The sequence below is a fragment of the Garra rufa genome, chromosome 8, assembly GCF_049309525.1.
Source record: "Garra rufa chromosome 8, GarRuf1.0, whole genome shotgun sequence".
In the NCBI taxonomy this organism is placed as follows: domain Eukaryota; kingdom Metazoa; phylum Chordata; class Actinopteri; order Cypriniformes; family Cyprinidae; genus Garra; species Garra rufa.
The window spans coordinates 14,012,104-14,032,165 of record NC_133368.1 but is presented as its reverse complement, the minus strand read 5'-3'; the positions used below and the strand labels follow the sequence as shown (position 1 = coordinate 14,032,165).

Genomic DNA, 20,062 nt, shown 5'->3' with positions numbered 1-20,062 from the left:
ACCTGAAATGTCATCATATGGGACAATGTTAGTTTCCATAGGGCTGCTTTGGTCAGCAACTGGTTTACAGACCACCCATCCTTCATGGCACTCAACCTCCCTTCATACTCTCCATTCTTAAATCCCATCGAGGAGTTCTTCTCTGCCTGGCGCTGGAAAGTGTACAACCGTCATCCTCATCAACAGGTAGCCCTTTTACAGGCAAAGGAGGAGGCATGTGGAGATTTTGACCAGGTATCATGTCAGGCCTGGATACGGCATTCAAGGAGATATTTTCCCCGGTGCCTTGGACTGGAGGATATCGCATGCGACGTGGACGAAATTTTGTGGCCGGACCCAGAAAGACGACATGATGTAGGCTGATTGTCTTATTTGTGTGTAGAGTTTTTGCAAAAATAGCCAATAGTTACAAAAAATGTGCTTAAGCAATCAGAAAAAAAATGTAAAACTGAGTGTTTTGAGAAAGCATTGTTTTAACCCCTTGCATTTCTGAAAAAAAAAAAAAATAAATATTACTCATCTTTTATTTACATTTAAACAAAAAGTGGCATGTCCAAAATTATTCATACCCTTCTCAATAATCAATAGAAAAGCCTTTATTGGCTATTACAGCAATCAAACGCTTCCTATAATTTCTGACCAGCTTGTTGCATGTCTCCACTGGTATTTTTAGGTTTCAGGTAACTCTTTCAGGTTGGAGGGTCTCCTTCCCATCACCCTGATCTTTAGCTCCCTCCACAGATTCTCAATTGGATTTAAGTCAGGACTCTGGCAGGCCCATTGCAAAACGTTAATGTTTTTGTCTGCTAACCATTTCTTCACCACTTTTGCTGAGTGTTTTGGGTTGTTGTCCATGAAACAGAAGACCAGAAGTCTTCTTCTTTGTCCAGATGAGTATTTGCAAAGGTCAAGTGGGCTTCTGTGTGCCGTATCTGGAGAAGAGGTATCCTACTTGGTCTGCGTCCGTGGAGCCTAGCGGCGTGCAGTGTCCGTTGGACTGTCTGCCTTGAGATGTTGCCACCAGTAGAGCCCAGATTCATCAGGATGGCCTTGGTGGTGATCCTTGGATTCTTTTTTTACCTCTCTCACTATCCTCCTGATCAGCACAGGTGTCACTTTTGGCTTTCGACCACATCCTCTGAGATTTTTCACAGTGCGGAACGTCTTGTATTTTTTAATAATACTTTGCACTGTAGCCACTGGAACTTCAAAACATTTAGATATGGTCTTATAGCCCTTTTCTGACTTGTGAGCAGCCACAATGCGCAGCCGCAGGTCCTCAGTGAGCTTCTTTGTCTTATCCATGACTGTCCACAAACCAACAGCAGAGAGCTCCTGATTTTCACCGGTAGAGTTGATTAAAACAGCTGTTCCCAATGAATCAGGGTAATTAGGATGCTTTAGAACAGCTTGGACTATTTGGAATGGTATAGAACTTTGGATTTCCCCATAGACTGTGACAGTTTTGGGTATGAATAATTTTGGACACGCCACTTTTTGTTCAAATGTAAATAAAAGCTGAGAAATATTTTTTTCCACAATGATGCCTCAAAGAGAATTGGGAAGTGTGTCCAAACTTTTGACTGGTAGTGCGTGTGTATATATAGAAGAGATATTTTTGAAAGAAGTGTTTGCTTTTGCTAGATAAATGTGACGTTTTGCATGTTGTGTGTGTGTTTTGAGAAATGGAGCCATATATAGTGTCAGAAACTTTATGCATTAAAAAAAAGAAAACTGTAAAAGGCAGTGTTTCCCAATTGAAACAAAAGAGCTGTTAGTTTTGAACAATGTGTATAGAAAATTGTGTTTAGAGTTTAGCAAAAATGTTGTTTTACAATAACAAGCATGTAAAGTTACAAATATTAAAGCATGTAATGTGCTTGTAGTTTTGCAGACTTGGTCTAAAGATTAGGTATATAAGTGAATGGTTTCACTAAGTGGGCCTCATATACCACTTTTACCCCGCTTTCACAGACAAGGCTTAAGCCTAGCCCTAGACTAAAATGTAAGTATGAGCTGTTTTAACTGAAAGAAACTTGCACTGACTGATCTTAAAATATATATATTTTTCTAAGCTTGTTTATAAAAATTGCTTAAATGTCCTAATTGCACTAAGGCCTAATCCTGGCTTAATCTAAGCCCTGTCTGTGAAACCAGGCCTTTGTGTCATTTTGTATTTAATCATTTATAAGTGATATGCTGTATAATTATCTATGAAGACTGGAAGTGAATAAACTCTTAAATTCAGGTGCGCATAATTAGGCAGGTTTTCTTTTACAGATAAAATGAGCCAAAAACAGAGATTTAACCTTTCCAAAACTTTTTCACTGCATTCAAAATATCACATCTCAAAAGCAAACATTTGTCTTATATTGCAAATTTTTGGATATATGATATATAATGTCACACCAGTGGTCTGTCTGTGTGTGTTTTTCTCCCTATGTGCTCTGCGTGACCCAGTATCTGTCTCTTGTTAATCATGTCATTAAGTTCAGGTGTGTCTTGTTAATTGACATCGTTTCCTCTGTATTTAAGTCTCAGTCTGTGCTGTCTGTCTTTGTCAGGTCTCATTTATGTCAAGGTTGTATGTCAAGCTGTTCCTTGTGTGTCTGTTTAAGACTGAAAGTAATTGACAGAGATCTTAAAAAATCACAATAAACAAAAGCAAGATTAAAATCAAACTTTTTTACTGTAAGCATTTGTGGTTGTGAACACAGTATTACACAGTATGAAAGAAAAGAAAAACATCCACCATGTGTAGTTATGTAGATGTGTATTTATAGGCCTTTTCTAAAGCCATGAGTGTTTGCACATGTCAGAAAGTCAACTTCATTTCTAAAGTGCTTCATAAAATCATAAAGATTGTTTCACAGCAATAGTATCACATTTCAACATCTGTGTATAGTTTGGCATGTATGTGGCTAATTATCTTATGTTTGTGTGTGGAGTTGCTATGTAAAAATAGTTTGCTTTTGCAAAATGTGTGTGATGTTTTGCATGCTGTGTGTGTTTTTCATGGTTTTGTGGTTGAGTTTTGAGAAATGCAGCCATTGTTTCAAAAATTGTAAGCATTTTGAAAAAAAAACTGTAATGGGGATCGGTGGGTAAAACCTTCATTTCTTGTGCAATTTCTTTCTAAATAAATAAAATAGTCTACAAAATATTGTTTATGTATCACGTCTTGTGGTTGTACTAATGAAACAGTGAGTATTTACATTTTTAAGAATCAGCACCGTTTACTTTTCATTGTAAATGCCTCATTGTAACCCAACAACAACAAAGTACAAAACATTTAGTCAGCAATATGCCACAAATTCAGTTGATTTAGCTCAAATTGTACTGAACTATTCCGTTAAGCTTAATTCCCATTACTAGGCAGAAGTGTAGAGCATATCGCAGATGTGACCACTATTAAGCCATATTTATGATCATAAAAGTTGATGTAAATGGTACACTGCAAAATGAACCTGTCTACCTGTCTTAAAATAATAGCTAAAGAGAATAATTCAATCAGGTACACTTGCTATAATATTTTTTCCACCCTTAACTTATAAACAAAGTATCAAAAATTAAATTGCATTCAAGTTTTTCCATGTCAAATTGAAACTTATGTAAGACTTGTAACCTAACATAAGACTTACAGTAACCCCTAATGAGTCAGTATGTGCAGAAACATTATTGTGTAAGTTTCACCACATTGCACTCTGTAAAGAAAACAGGTTTCAACCGAGAAAGCAGAAGTACAGATCGGTGGTCCTCTAGGGTCATTATTGAGAATAACCCCTCATTTTCAAGTTAGGCTACCTCCTGTGTCCTCAATGAGGAAGAGAAAGTCCACTGTTTCACCACCTAAGACAATCGAGTTACGCATCAAACTGAACTTCCTGGATGATTTTGTTAGATCAGCAGTGTTTATCTGTGCTTAATAACATGACTTGTTTTTCCTTCCTTAATTCAAATGTGCCATTCACATGGAGGGCTACTTTTGCACACTTTGTTTTGCTCAGGAGAATGTGATGTGGAGGACATTTGTTGAAGGGCTCCTGCTGTATGAAAAACAGAATGTGTATCTAAACATGATTGAGATTTTTAATCTTCTAGGCAATCATTATTTTCTCCAGGTGTGATGCTTATTTACCCACTAAATGCATATTTACTGACAAATCCTATGCTAATAATGAACAAATATGCCTAATACTTAGAAATAACACCTGCATAGTTTCTATCTGGTTATTACATGAGGCTTATTTTTATGTTAGTGAATATGAAGCATTCTACTGGTGCATCTAAGAAAAGTTCATTTATTCCAGTAATTCAACTCAAATTGTGAAACTTGTGTATTAAATAAATTCAATGCACACAGACTGAAGTAGTTTAAGTCTTTGGTTCTCAACAAATTAGAATATGGTGACATGCCAATCAACTTAAACACCTGCAAATGTTTCCTGAGCCTTCAGAATGGTCTCTCAGTTTGGTTCACTAGGCTACACAATCATGGGGAAGACTGCTGATCTGACAGTTGTCCAGAAGACAATCAATGACACCCTTCACAAGGAGGGTAAGCCACAAACATTCATTGCCAAAGAAGCTGGCTGTTCACAGAGTGCTGTATCCAAGCATGTTAACAGAGAGTTGAGTAGAAGGAGAAAGTGTGGAAGAAAAAGATGCACAACCAACCGAGAGAACCGCAGCCTTGAGAGGCTTGTCAAGCTAAGTTGATTCAATTTGGGTGAACTTCACAAGGAATGCACTGAAGCCTGGGTCAAGGCATCAAGAGCCACCATACACAGACGTGTCAAGGAATTTGGCTACAGTTGTCATATTCCTCTTGTTAAGCCACTCCTGAACCACAGACAACATTAGAGGCATCTTACCTGGGCTAAGGAGAAGAAGAACTGGACTGTTGACCAGTGGACCAAAGTCCTCTTTTCAGATGAGAGCAAGTTTTGTATTTCATTTGAAACCAAGGTCCTAGAGTCTGGAGGATGGGTGCAGAAGCTCATAACCCAAGTTGCTTGAAGTCCAGTGTTAAGTTTCCACAGTCTGTGATGATTTGGAGTGCAATGTCATCTGCTGGTGTTGGTCCACTGTGTTTTTAAAGTCACTGCACCCGTTTACCAAGAAATCTTAGAGCACTTCATGCTTCCTTCTGCTGACCACCATTTTCCATCAGGATTTGGCACCTGCCCACACTGCCAAAAGCACCAAATGTTGGTTAAATGACCATGTTGTTGGTGTGGTTGACTGGCCAGCAAACTCACCAGACCTGAACCCCATTTAGAATCTATGGGGTATTGTCAAGAGGAAAATGAGAAACAAGAGACCAAAAAATGCAGATGAGATGAAGGCCAGTCTAAGAAACCTGGGCGTCCATACCACCTCAGCAGTGCCACAGACTGATCACCTTCATGCCACGCCAAATTGAGGCAGTGATTAAAACAAAAGAAGTTCCTACCAAGTACTGAGTACATATACAGTAAATGAACATACTTTCTAGAAGGCCAACAATTCAGTAAACATTTTTTTTTATTAGTCTTATAAAGTATTCTTATTTGTCGAGATAGTGAATTGGTGGGCTTTTGTTAAATGTGAGCCAAAAAGCCAATTAAAAGAACCAAAGACACGAGTTTCACAAAAAACACAAAAATAAAATAGTTTCAGCTTCAGTTATATAGTTCTGCTTATAGTTTTAGTTTTGAGACCGACCAGACATGACTCAGCTTTAAAACCTCAACCCACAAGGCACAGACACAAACGGCAAATAAAATCTAAACCTATATACTGTATTTTACAGTAAGTATATGATCCGCTGTGCAGAGAGGACACAGTCACAGAGGGTAAGAGACAGAGAGAGTGTTAGATTCACACACACTCTGGTGCCTGATACAAACTGACAGGGTCACGCAAGGTCATCAATCACCCTAAAACACATACATCAGCAACTGAGTGGTGTGGTCATCAAACAAACAAATAAACAAAACACTGAGACACACTGAGTACAGTAAACAAGGTCATTCTGTCAGTGCAGGTTAAGTGTGAGCAGAGAGAGCTGTTTAGAGCTGATCTGAGGTCAGGGACGGCACTGCGCTTCTGTTTAAAGCTTTACATCCAAACAGATGGCCTGATCGCCAAACAGTTTACTCACCGACAGGAACACACACTCACACAGAGCAGGAAAAATTACAGTTTGTCATTCTTAATGGAAGGGCGAACAAACATACTCAAACTTTAAGTACACAACCATGATATGTGCACACAGATGTTTAATTGGTTTTCAGTAATGGCCATAGACTTCTGCTGTTCATATATAAACAATCTAATGGTTCATATATCCAATTGTAAGTAATAATAGTTGACCATAGCCATAACTGCCCATGATCTCCACTCAGTTTTATTTAGACCACTTTTAAAAACCACGATAGGTACCAAAGTAACATGAGAGTAGCTAAAATAAGCAAATATAAACAGCCAAAACTACAACAAAAATACTTACAATTTACAACACAATATTAAAAGCTAAAGAAAATAAGACTAAAGGCATGAACCACCTTCTCCAAATCACTGAAAGAAAGGACTTACTTCAACTTACAGTGTATTCAGAATGTATTTGTCACGTATCAGCCGTTCCTCACGCAACTCATCTTCACAAATCACCGTCACCTGGACCCAATCACCCGCGCACCTGTCTGCAATCATCCTCCTCACTATAAATCAGCACGCCACACACCACTCACTGTCCGGGCTCGTTCCAGCGAAAGCGGACTGCTAGTGTCTCTCTACGAGTCTCACTATCTAAATACTTACCCTATTGTACTAACCTGAACTCTGTCTCGTTCCAGTCTTCTGTGTCTTCTCAGTTCCAGTCGTCAGTGGTGTGTGGCCGTAAGCTGACTTCCACGTCAGCGGAGGTTGGTGGACTCACGGACTCTCAAGTATACCTCCTTCTATCGTTCTTGGAATCCTCCCGTCTCGCCACCTACAAAGAAAAGGATCTGTTATTCCCATCAAGTTCCAAACCGGCTCAGAAACCTTCCTACTATCACGTACTCGCCATCACAGGATCTCCGTTCACCTCCGGCACCGCTGCTAATATTAATAAACATCACTTGTATTACACTTACCTTGTTGTCCCGTCTGCTTCATAACAGTATTTAGACCCCCTTTACTTTTTTCCAATGTTGTTATGTTGCAGCCTGATACTACAATTTTTAATTCATTTTTTTTGAAGAATTTTAGAAATGTAAGTTTATTAAAAAGAAAAAAAAACTGAAATATCACATTTACATAAGTATTCAGACCCTTTGCAACAACATTTAAAATCTAGCTCAGGAGTCTCCCATTTCTCTTGATCATTGCTGAGCTGTTTCTGTACCCTGATTGGAGACCACCTGTGGTAAATTAAATTGATAGGACATGATTTGGAAAGGCTCAGAGACAGGATTGTATCGAGGCACAGATCTGGGGCTACAACAAAAAATCTGCTGCACTGAAAGTTCCCAAGAGCACAGTGGTTTCTATAATTCTCAAATGGAAAAAGTTTGGCACAACCAGAACTCTTCCAAGAGCTGATCGCCCAGCCAAACTGAGCAATTGATGGAGAAGGGCCTTGTCTAGACTATTGACCAAGAAGCTGATGGTCACTCTAGTTGAGCTCCATGATCATATATGCAGATGGGAGAAACCTACAGAAGGACAAACATCACTGCAACACTCCACCGATTTGGGCTTTATGGTGGTGTGGCCAAACTCAATTCTCTCCTCAGTAAAGAAACATGAAAACCCGCTTGGAATTTGCAAAACAGCACCTAAAGGACCCTCAGGCTCTGCTCATCACCATCCTGCAGAGCACCGTCCCAAAAGTGAAGTGTGCTGGTAGCAGCCTCATGCTGTGGGGCTGTTTTTCAATGGCAGGGCCTGAGGGACTCGTCAGAGTAGAAGAAAAGCTCAGTGCACCAAAATATTGAGATAGCCTTAATGAAAACCCAGTCCAGAGCATTCAGAACCTAAGACTGGGCCGAAGGTTCACCTTCCAACATGACAATGAACACAGGAGTGGCTTAGGGACAACTCTGTGAATGTTCTAGAGTGGCCCAGCCAGAGCCCTGACTTGAACCCTATCGAACATGGAATAACCTGAATATGGCTGTCCACCAACGGTCCCCATCCATCCTGACCGATCTTGAGAGGATTTGCAAAGAAGAATGTCAGGAAATCCCCCAATCCAGGTGTACAAAGTTTACCCTTTGGATGAGGCATTAAACAGAGGTCCTCCATTTGAGTATTATGGAACAATTGCTCTTGAGGTCCTGACTCTTTGTGGTCATTACATTGACACTTCTCATAAAGAATAGGGATGTATCCCTGGTGTCCTGGCCAAATTCCCCCCTCTGATCAGTCTTGCCCCCCTAATAATCCCTGTTCATTGAATTGGCTCTATCTTTCTCTCTCCTCTCCATATGTAGCAAGGCACTGAAATCTTCAAAGGAGATTTCAGTTCAGTATTAACACAGTACAACACAATGTGATTGTGGTATAATTTGATTTAAGCTTTGACTCAGGTGTGATGTAAATTTCTTCTTTTTGTTATTCTTAGAAATGAAAGCCATTAATGCTTACTCCTGCTACTGTAGCTCTAACTTCCTTTTTACATAGGAAACTCATTTGAACAATTTCCTCTCCATCTCTTTTGTCAGATGACTGGCGTTTTGATGAGCCAGCGTATGTTTTTTCCCATTTTCTTCGGTTTTGTTTTTTAAACTGTCACCCTGGTTGTGTACAGGTCAGTGTGTGGTAGAGTGAGCGATGGAGACAGACTTAGATAACATTGATGGGAAAGCCTCTGTATTTAGCCAAGCAAACCCTCTTTATGACAACACCATGAAGCTCTATGAGGCCGACCGCTACGACTTTCAGCACAGTGGTAGGACAAAATTACATTATTTACTTTTTTTTCTTTCGTTTTTCTTAACACAAGCCCAATACACAATTTTGAGAAGACAAGAAGAGAACAGAAGAAAAGAATATAATTTTACTAAACATAGAATCAAATCTTTGCTTTAAAATATGACTAAATTAAATTAAAATTAAAGCAACTTATTACACAGCTTTCTGGAATTTTCTAACATTTCCTAAAATTGGTTCTCATCCTTGGCAGTGCTGTATATCAGTCTGCTCATCCGAGTAGCTTATGCAGTTTAACCCAGAGTTTTACATTGCAATATTAGTGTATGTACTGTATGTGTGTTATAGAGCTAAAGACTAAGGAACCAGCCAAAAGCCGTCACTGTATTCCTGTCATCATACTGTTTTTCTTGCTGCTGATTGGACTGAATTCTTTTTTGGCCTATAAAGGTGAGATGTACCAGAAATAAAATTCACATTTGAAAAGGTATGCATTTTTGTGCATTAGATACAAATTATCAAATTAAGTGTCATTTATTTAAAAGAAAAATAATACAAGCAAACTTTACCAGCAAGTTTTAGATTGTACATGCTAAAAGTATAGAGAAACTGTGGTTTGTGGTTGTGCAACATTATTAGGTCATTTAGTGATAGTTAAAGGGATAGTTCAACCAAAAATTAAAAATCTGTCATCATTTGCTCACCCTCCAAACCTATGAGTTTCATTCAGCTGCTGAACACAAAAGAAGATATTTTGAAGAATAACGGTATCCATTGACTTCCATAGCACAGAGGAAAAGACAATACTATTGAAGTTATTGGCTACCAGCAGCTGTTATTTTGCCAAAATTGTTCAGAATATCTTTTGTGTTCAACAGAAGAGAGAAGTTTGTAACAACATGAGAAATATCCCTTTAAGGTGATTATCTACACCTGTGCTTCCTTTTATAGGTCATTTATGTGAACTTAAGGAAAACTGCCTAAAAAATCACAAAAACACTGCGCAAGCATGATAAATAAAAGGAAAGTAGAAAAGAACAAACCTCATAGGCCTATTTCTTCACAGATGCCACAAAATATTTTGTTATGTAAAGCAATGACTATACATTATTAATATTAGCCTATGTATTCAAATGTTTTTGTGGCCACTATTCATTTAATTTTATGCCATTATGCCAGCTAACACCTAGTTTTTGCTTGATTTCTGTTATTCTATGATTAAATCTGCTTTTGCATATGATGTGTATTGCATGTAGTCTTCACTCTGGAGGCTTGGGTTTACACTCACTGCACATCACCTGATGCCAGAACAGAGGAACTCAAGTCTGCTGAGGGATTCAAGCTGGGCAGCTCCCATTCAGATGAGGTACATAAACACATGCATCCATGTCATGTATGTGATACAAACACATGCACGTATATGAGCAGAGAAAAACTTGTTTTGAGAGAGCTGAAGGTTCTGTGTGTGTTAAACAGGAATGTTTCTCCGATCTGTGTGGGAACAATGGGACTCTAGAGAAACTAAGGACTCAAATAAACCAGCTCAACATTAGTGCAGAGAGAGGTACACACACAAACACACTGGTATTCTTATCATTATGGGGATATTCCATAGGCGTAATTGTTTTTATACTGTATAACATTTATTTTCTATCTCCTTACCCTAAACCTACCCTCACACAAAACTTTCTGCATTTTTTTTGTTTGTTTTTTTAAACACTTTGTTCTGTATGACTTATAAGCTTGTTTCCTTGTGGGGAAAATGCAAAAAAAAAAATATATATATATATAAACTGAAATAAGTACATTACATAAGTATTCATACCCTTAGTTTAAGCATCTTTACAGCCTCAAGTATTTTTGGGTATGATGCAACAAGATTTGCACATCAACATTTGCCAATTATCTGCCATTCTTCGCCTCACCTCTTCACCTCTCAAGCTCTGTCAGCTTGGATGGGAACAGATGCACATTTTCAGGTTTCTCCAGAAATATTTATCTGGGTTCAATCCCAGGCTCTGTCTGAGCCACTCAAGGACATTCACAGAGTTATCTATAAGCCACTCTTGCTGTGTGCTTAGGGTCATTGTCCTCTGAAGGTGAACCTTCTGCCCAGTTTGAGGTTCTGAATGCTATGAATTGGGTTGCTACCACCACACAATACTTTTGGGATGGTACTCTGCAGGTGATGAGCAGTCTGTGGTTTCCTTTAAACATGATGCTTGGAATTGAGGTTCATCAGACCAGAGAATCTTGTTTCTCACACTCTGAGGGTCCTTTTAGGTGTTTTATTTTTTATTTTATTATTATTATTATTTTTTTTTTTTGCAAATTGTGTTTTCATGTGTCTTCACTGAGGGGAGGATTGAGTCTTGCCAAACCATAAAGCCCAGATCAGTGAAATGTTGCAGTGATGTTTGTCCTTCTGTAGGTTTCTCCCATCTGCACATATGATCATGGAGCTCAACTAGAGTAACCATCAGGTTCTTGGTCACCAGTCTAACCAAGGCTCTTCTCCATCAATTGCTCAGTTTGGCCAGTTCACGAGTTCACGCTTACATATAATTAGCCGGAGAATAGTAATGCATGTTTGGCATGCTGTCCGGTGAAGGGCTCCGAGCTCGGGGATGGCCCGAACCCAGAGTAGCCCCCAATAGGAGTAGTGAGAACTCGGAGTGGGAGATGGGGTGGTGGAGGGTTACTGATAAACCTTCAAGTGAATGGAGGTGAGTCAGCTGTATTTAAACCTATGACGCTGATTGACTTGAGTGGGCTCCTCTTGTGATGTTTACGCTAAGTATCTGACGCGCTTCTCCCGAACTTTGTTAATGAAACATCATTTCTAGGAAGAACCGTGGTTGTTTCAAACTTCTTCCATTTTGGATAATGGAGACTACATGCTTTTGTGAACCTTCAATGCAGCAGACATTTTTTTAACTCTTCCCCAGATGTGTGGCTTGATGCAAGCCTGTGTCTGTGCTCTACAGGCTTTTTTTTTTACCCCAGGGCTTGGTTTTTGCTCAGATGCACATTTGCAGCCGTAAGACCTTTTATTAAGACGTGTGTGCCTTTCCGAATCATACCCATTCAATTGAATTTGCCACAACTTCAATCAAAGGGTAGTAACACCTACAAGCAACATGAATGCTCCTGAGCTAAATTTCAACTGTACCAGATAAGGGTGTGAATACTTATGCAATGGAATCATTTAAGTTTTTTATTTTAATAAATTTGCAAAGATGTTAAAAACCTGTCATTTTAAAGCAGTTTAACATTAGGCAGCAACATAACAAAATGTGGAAAAAATTAAGGGGTATGAATACTTTCGGAAGGCACAGTAAACCAGGTACTATTGGGGGAATTTGCCATGATTTAATTTGTTAAAGAGGTCATGAAATGCATTTACAGATCTTTACATTATGCATCTAAAACTATTATTATAATTTGGTGGACTGCTATAATTGATGCTTTTTAAAAATTACACTGTTGAGAATAATTAGGAAATTAAATGTAAATAAAATTGTTTTCGTTTGTCCATTTTGATTTTCCATTTCATGACCCCTTAAAAGCATTTACTCAGGGGTCTCCTTAGATATGTCTCACAGAATTGGTATCACTGTTTTTCTTTATATTTTATAGCCATGGTTTGCCCACCTGGTCTACCTGGTCCACCTGGCAGACCGGGATTGCAAGGTAACTGCTTCATGCCATGAAAATATTGTCAGTCACTTCTAACATCTCTCTCTCACACACCCATCTGGTGACAATAATATTAGAAGATGCTATCTTTATATAATAACTAATAAGTATGACATTCATGATGTATGTGTCCAATTCTTGTCTGCATGAGGCCTCCAGGTCATGGCACCAATGTAACTAGTCAATGTAACTACTCGCCCCATGGCAAGTGGGATTTTAATCAGGATCATAATGACAGCACTAATCGCTAACATGTCCTTTGAGGGAATAGGAAGGAGGTTTACCTACACAACTCTTCTCCTCCATTACATTAACAATTGTGATCTGCATTACTTTGTTAATTCCAGATACTGTAGATACACAACTGTGAGGCATCTCAAATCACTAAGATCCTGTCCCCAGTTGAAAGGGGTAAACAATGACAAAAAGAGGAGCAGCAGAGCTCAATGAACAGAATAGAGTCAATTACTTTTCCCCATTCCTTCACAATCTATGTGTTTTCAGCTCTCCCTGCTGGTCAAAACAGACATAAACACTGAACTAAAGCTGTAATTTGACCTTTGCTACCTACACTTTATCCCAAAAGATATGTGAATAGTAGCCTATTTTTGTATGTTAATGTCACTGGTCAGTATTTATACTCCAGGTGTTTTTTATATCAGGTCTTCCTGGAATACCAGGAACACCGGGACAGAAAGGAGACACTGGCTCACCAGGTTAGTGTATGAATTGGTGTGGGTGTAGTAATGTGCTCTGTGTTCATTTTCCATAAATTTTAATGTGCTCTATTGGCTTGACAGTAATTGTAAGTGCTAGTAATGCTAAAGCATACACTGCTTTGCAACATTCATTGAAAATATAACTTTTCTCTCTTTCAGGTCTGGTAGGTGAGCCTGGATCTCCAGGTGGACAAGGACAGAAAGGAGATCAAGGTTTAGCAGGGGAAAGGGGCCCGGTTGGCATGACGGGTCCACCTGGTAATCGCCACCTTATTCGCTTTCAAACAATTCTCACCCCACTGGAACAGTATAGTAGAATCATATCTCCCTATGGCTGTTACTTCTGTCTTCAGGTATTCCAGGCTTGAAGGGGGATACAGGAGCGAGAGGAATAATAGGTGCTTGTTTATGATGATAAAAGGCCACCTGAATAATTCATACTGTAATAAAACAGAAAATATGTGTTGTCGAAATGCCTCGCACATTTTTCCATGCTGTGAGAGTTTTACAATTGCTTTAATGAAATCTTGTTTGGTATTTTCTCTGTGGACACAAGGTTTACCTGGGACTGATGGTCGTCAAGGTGCAGAGGGAACACCTGGTATCCCAGGAACACCAGGGCTCCGTGGACCACCAGGTATTTTTAAAAGATAAATCTAAATGATTCAATGCCTTGTCGAGAGGAGCTATTTTTAATACTAGTAATACATAAAATAACAGTATCTTTCTGAGCGCTTTTTTTTTACAATACAGTGAGGATGATAGGTGTTTTTAGTGATTTCCTACAGTAGGTTGTTGTTACAGTATTCTGGGCAGTTGCAAAGTAGTTATTTATGGGCCCAAGTCAAAAGAACCATCCAAAAATGCTTATGACATACTGATAAGACAATCATTTTTTCTCATCATTTCTTACTTGACTGCAATTTTATATCTACCTAAAAGGAGAAGTCTGGTGTGATATTGACCTAAAGTGTGTTGAATCATGATACCGAGTGTGAATTTATCCTTCATGACTCATCTCGGCTTGTCCACTGCAGTCCGAAATCTGGCGTTAGTTAGCCGATGCTAACAACAGGTTGTCAATGAGGGTGAATAGGGCATCGGACTAGCCATGTAAATAAATCACTCTTTTACACCATTTACGAGGCACAAAGTAGCGCCACACTTATGTATACACTAAAAATCTCTCTTCCTCAGGTCCTAAAGGAGACCCAGGTGCCAATGGTGAGCAAGGGGAACAGGGACCTTCAGGTCTTAGTGGTAAGAAAGCCCAGACCATTACCCAGATTGAACTCATTTGCCAATGTGTCTATCGAGCCTATCTCTCTGTTAAGGTTATTAACATAGCCAGTCTACTGACATAAAATATGGTATACTTCAGATTATCTGAATTAGCTGATACCACTATATTGGATAAAGCTCATTCATATAACTGCATAGCAGCTTCACTCCTGAATCCGCTACTCAGAAAACGTAAAAGTAATAAATTATATGATTTGATTTGATGCCACTAACCGTCAGCAAATACAGAGATTAGTTTTTCCTCGCAAATATTCATTGTATCATCCTGGTACCTTTGTTTTGAGGCAGAATGGTGTACCCTCACTAGGGTTGCAAAGGGTTGGAAAATTTCCGATTAAATTTCCGGAAACTTTCCAAAAATCCCTGAAAGATTCCAAAAAATCTTAGAATGTTTACAAAATTTACAGGAAATTTTCCACATTTTTGCAACCTTCACTTCCTGAAATTCAATAATTCCTGATTCATTCATACCCTAACCTGTAATTGGTTGATCATTTAGGGCCTCCTGGTCCGATGGGACCTGGTGGCCTGCAAGGACCACCTGGAGAAAAAGGCTCACCTGGTCCAAAGGGAAACACTGGTGTTGGCCTTTCAGGTATTGTAGGAGTTCTAAGCACACATGCACATAAGAATGATATATGGCATTATGCCAATTATTTATGGGCAAATAATTGTTTTCAGGGCCCCCAGGACAACAGGGACAGAAGGGAAGTCAAGGCTTGCCAGGTAATTTATAAATGAACACAAAAACAGATATTAAACATTGAGTTTATATCACATAGCCGTAATCTAAGTTTGATGTTGTATGTAGGTGTCCCTGGACTTCGAGGTCTGAATGGTGATAAGGGCAGTAAAGGTGATCCGGGTGAGTTTGTTCAAAAGATTATTATTGAGAAGAAATCAACATCCAACTTTGTGTGTTTCCTGAATTTCATTCATCTTATCGCTTTCTCTGTCTTCTAGGGCAAAGTGGAGTTCAAGGTATGTTTGGGCACATTTTGAGCATATCGTGGAGTGCACAGCATCTGTGCGATTATTAAGCTGTTTTGTGAGTAAATTCATTGTATCTAAATGGTTGTTTTAAACAGGTTCTAAGGGAGAGAAGGGTGATGTTGGACCCCCCGGTCGGGAGAGTAGGCCTGGTAATTTTGATAAATACTTATGCATCCCTGTGTACTACTGTGTGTCACAGTTAAAGTGTTAGTTCACCCAAAAAAATTAAATTCTGTTATTAATTACTCATCCTCATGTTGTTCCAAACCCTTTGTTAATCTTGGGAACACAATTTAAGATATTTTTTTGATTGAAATCCGACAAGTTTCTGACTGACAGCAAGGGTTCTACCACGTTCAAGGCCCAGAAAAGTACCAAGATGATTGACAAAGTAGTCCATGTGACATCAGTGGTTCTGGGATTTTCCCAAAATAACCACTATATGGAGGCAAGCTATATTTTTGTTGTTGATATGGACTACATTGATGTGAGTGATGTAGTAGTGTTGACTGTAAAGCGTACACTATGTTGCACCTAAGAGAAAACAGATTTGACCATCTAATTTTCACCAGTAAGAAAAAAAAAATGTTTAAAAACTTGTTTTGCAGTTATTTTATTTAATCTGTGTTATTTTAATGTGTCATTTTTGACCTAAAACATAGAATACATTGATGTTGATGTGTCTGCATTCAAGCACTTCAGTGGGCTTAAATAGATCATGCTTTACAGCAGATTTAGTTCACAAACAACTGACAGTTTTGACCTAAATATGATTTTCAGTTATAATAATGAATCCTAAAATTCGACATTAGTAACTTACTTTTCGCAGTTTCAGATGAGCATGCACTCACAAGATTTCCAGGTTCTTACTTGTGAATACAGTTTACTTGAGACTCGCTCTAAACGGATCATTTGAATCAGTGAGTTGTCAACTCGAAAACAGTTGCAGTTGGATAATTCCAATTCGTGAATGAATCGTTTGGTGCGATTTGTGAACCGATTTAACAGGTTTGTTAAAAAAGAATCAATTTGTTCATGAGTCAGACACTGCTTCTGCATCTCGTGAATGATATAAGGAGTAACGATATGTTTTAGGAAATAAATAGTACGATCTTATGCTTTGGAATGTAGTGAAGTAAAAGTAAAAGTTACTCAAAATAAAAACTCAGACACGTGAAAAATGTACTTATGTACAGTAACAAAGCAAAACTACTTTGTTACTATCCAACACCTGTGCAGTGGAGACAAAAATGTGGAATAAAGTCATTGTTTTTGTTTTCTTTTAAGTATTCACATAGCTTCGTAAAATTACACTTGAACTACTGATCATCTTGGTACTTTTATGGGCCTTGAATGTGGAATGACCCTTGCTGTCTATGTCTATGTCTCGGATTTCATCAAAAATATCTTAATTTGTGTTCCGGAGATGAAGGAAGGTTTTGGAACAACATGAGGGTCAGTAATTAATGACAGAATTTTCATTTTTGGGTGAACTAATCCTTTAATGTCTATTCAATCAAATAGTTCTTCCAGTTCCAAAGATTATTTTATTATTTTTGGAGGTTCTTCCTAAATGCTAACATATCATGACATATCAATTCCTAACACATATGTGCTTATGACTTGCAGCTAGGCACAATGACATATACTGTTAAAGCAGGTGGATTAATGAAGGCAGTCCAACAGTGTGTCTCATATATGTGTTTATTTGTCATTAGCTGTGGTTCGTTTAGTGGGAAGTTCCAGTCGCGGAAGAGTCGAGGTGTTTCATGAGAATATCTGGGGAACAGTGTGTGATGACAGCTTTGACACTGTGGATGCTTTGGTGGTGTGCAGGATGTTGGGTTTCCAGAGGGCCACTCAGGTGTACACGGCCGGTGCAGGTGATGTATCTGTCTATGGTTAAGAGTTTTTTGGTTAACGGTTCATAGGTTTACAGGCTATGGTTTCCAAAATCCTCTCACAATGGTCTGCTGTGTATCTGCTCCAGGAACTGGACGCATCTGGATGGACGAAGTGAGATGTACCGGAAGCGAGAGGAGCATTTTTGACTGTCCGCATGCAGGAATGGGAGTTAATAACTGTAACCACAGCGAAGATGTGGGAGTTAGCTGCTCTTGAATAAAAAGAAGAAAACTTCTCACACTAAGAACTCATTTTTGCACCTTGACTTTTAATCAGCAGGTGTTTTAAGTGATTTTTGGTGAATGTATAAAGTCATGTCATTGAACATTCATGCATTTCTAAGTGGGACTTGAATGTGCAAATATGTTTAGTCTAATATAAAGTATAAACACCACAACAATCTCATCCATGTATACTGTGCTGTCCTGAAACCGTCTCTTAACACTTATACACACAGCAAAATAAAGAGTTTTAAAATGGTTTTTGACTTTAAAATGTGTCTTGTTTTGGTTTCTGTAAAAACAACACTCTCTCTCATGATCCTTCTTTAACTTGCGCTGTCTTTTGAGACACTAATCAACAATTATCATTCAGAGGGTGTCTCTGCTCCTGTTCTCCTCTCCAGGGACTTCCTCTCTCCAATCCTTCCCTTCTCTCACTGTGTCTGTTTGGCCCCTCATTAGCTGTGGGACCCTGGGTAAAGGAAGGGTGGGCTTGGGAGTGAGGTTCTCTGAAGGGGTAAGAGGCCACACTAATAAATAAATGATGCAGTCAGTGACGGTAATAATAATGAGAGGAATAGATACGTTAGCATTTATAAAGAGCTCCGGTCCACTGGGAATGAGATGCTTATTAGTTTATAAGTTTATAAGGGAGTCTGTTGCTCAAGGCTTTTAAACTAAAGCCAAACTTGAGAACTGATCAACACCACAGTGTATTACTTACAGACAATAATTCCTAGTCCACCCATTTGCAAAAACAAGTTTTGACAGTTATGCACTTACAAAGGGAGCCATGTTCCCCAAGTAACACTATAGAATGGTGATGTGATTTAGGAGTAAACATTGTTTTCTTTGCAAGTGGTAGGGTCAGTAAACACAATGAAAACTTTAGAATCCTCATTGAGTCTTAAAACTTGTGCAACATAGAAAAGCATTTTATTTATTTTGAAAAGAGAATGAATGAGGAAGTATAACTGCTGAGGTTTCTGTAAAAACTGCAGATGCGTGTTTATATGTGGGTGTGGGTAGCCATGTGTTGTAAACAGAATGGCAATATAGAGACACTGCTTGATGAAAATCTGCTGACCAATACGTTCAGAATTTCCTGATCCGCCAGAGCCAAGCATTTATGCCCTGTGTCCTAGAAGTCAGCTATTTATTTACCTCTATTATTTTTTCTCTGGGAGTACTTTTCTTCCACATCTCAAATTCACACTTTCAACTAGAAAAGTGCCGCTCAAACCTGTCCTGGGAATATTTTGCATGTCGCTCTTATCTAAGGCCATGTTCAGAATCCAGGCAAATTAGATTTTTTTTTTTCTCAAATCAGATCTTTTCAGGTAGACTGTGTCAGGTAGACAGTCCGATTTGTGTGTCCAGACATAACCAGTGTATCAAGTTTACACATGCCTTGCAGAATCAGCAAAATGTTAATTATTTTACCCAAATAAGAGGGATCATGCAAAATGCATGTCATTTTTTATTTAGTACTGACCTGAATAAGATATTTCACATAAAAGGCATTTAAATATAGTCCATAAATGAGAAAATAATAAATACAATTTTTAAAATGACCCTGTTCCAAAGTTTACATACACTTGATTTCTACCTGAATGATCTAGAGCTGTTTTTGTTTTTGTTTTTTTGTTGTTTTTTTAGTGATAGTTGTTCATTCCTTTGTTTGTCCTGAACAGTTAAACTGCCCGCTGTTCTTCAGAAAGGTCCTTCAGGTCCCACAAATTCTTTGGTTTTTCAGCATTTTTGAGTATTTGAACCCTTTCCAAAAATGACTGTATGATTTTGAGAACCATCCTTTCACACTGAGGACAACTGAGGGACTCATATGCAACTATTACAGAAGGTTGAAAACTTTGGAATTTGAAAATCAGGGTAAATGTAACTTATTTCATCTTCTGGGAAACTTCTAAGTATCTTCAGTACACTGTAAACAAAATCTGTAGAAATTACAGTATTACTGGCAGCTGGTTGCCAGTAACTTACTGTAGATTTTAATTTATGCTATTTACTGGCAACAGTTTGTTCAAAGTTAATTGAACATTAAACATTAACAAGTCTTTATCTTTACAGAATAAAACTAAAATAACAGCCTCATGCAAAGCATTCTGGGAACCAAAATCTGAAGGAAAAAAACAGAAAAAGGTTGATGAAGGTTTCTGGTTCCCAGAATGCTTTGCAGTAGGTTGTTATTTTATAGTTTTATTCTGTAAAGACAAAGACTTGTTAATGTTTAATGTTCATTTAACTTTGAACAAACTGTTGCCAGTAAATAACATAAATTAAAAATCTACAGTAAGTTACTGG

At 38.4% G+C, this 20,062-nt stretch overlaps 1 protein-coding gene across 1 annotated transcript; it reads left to right on the top strand.

Moving 5' to 3' along the window:
• The first annotated feature begins 8,779 nt into the window (after positions 1 to 8,779).
• marco (macrophage receptor with collagenous structure) lies at positions 8,780 to 17,999 on the top strand. Its single transcript, XM_073846103.1, has 17 exons — positions 8,780 to 8,920; positions 9,250 to 9,351; positions 10,158 to 10,267; positions 10,378 to 10,465; positions 12,541 to 12,594; positions 13,263 to 13,316; positions 13,479 to 13,577; positions 13,673 to 13,717; positions 13,876 to 13,956; positions 14,517 to 14,579; positions 15,121 to 15,216; positions 15,303 to 15,347; positions 15,433 to 15,486; positions 15,585 to 15,602; positions 15,710 to 15,763; positions 17,333 to 17,497; positions 17,605 to 17,999. Exons 1-17 carry the CDS (start codon positions 8,803 to 8,805, stop codon positions 17,733 to 17,735), a joined length of 1,377 nt encoding a protein of 458 aa, XP_073702204.1. The 5' UTR covers positions 8,780 to 8,802; the 3' UTR covers positions 17,736 to 17,999.
• The last annotated feature ends 2,063 nt before the right edge of the window (positions 18,000 to 20,062 follow it).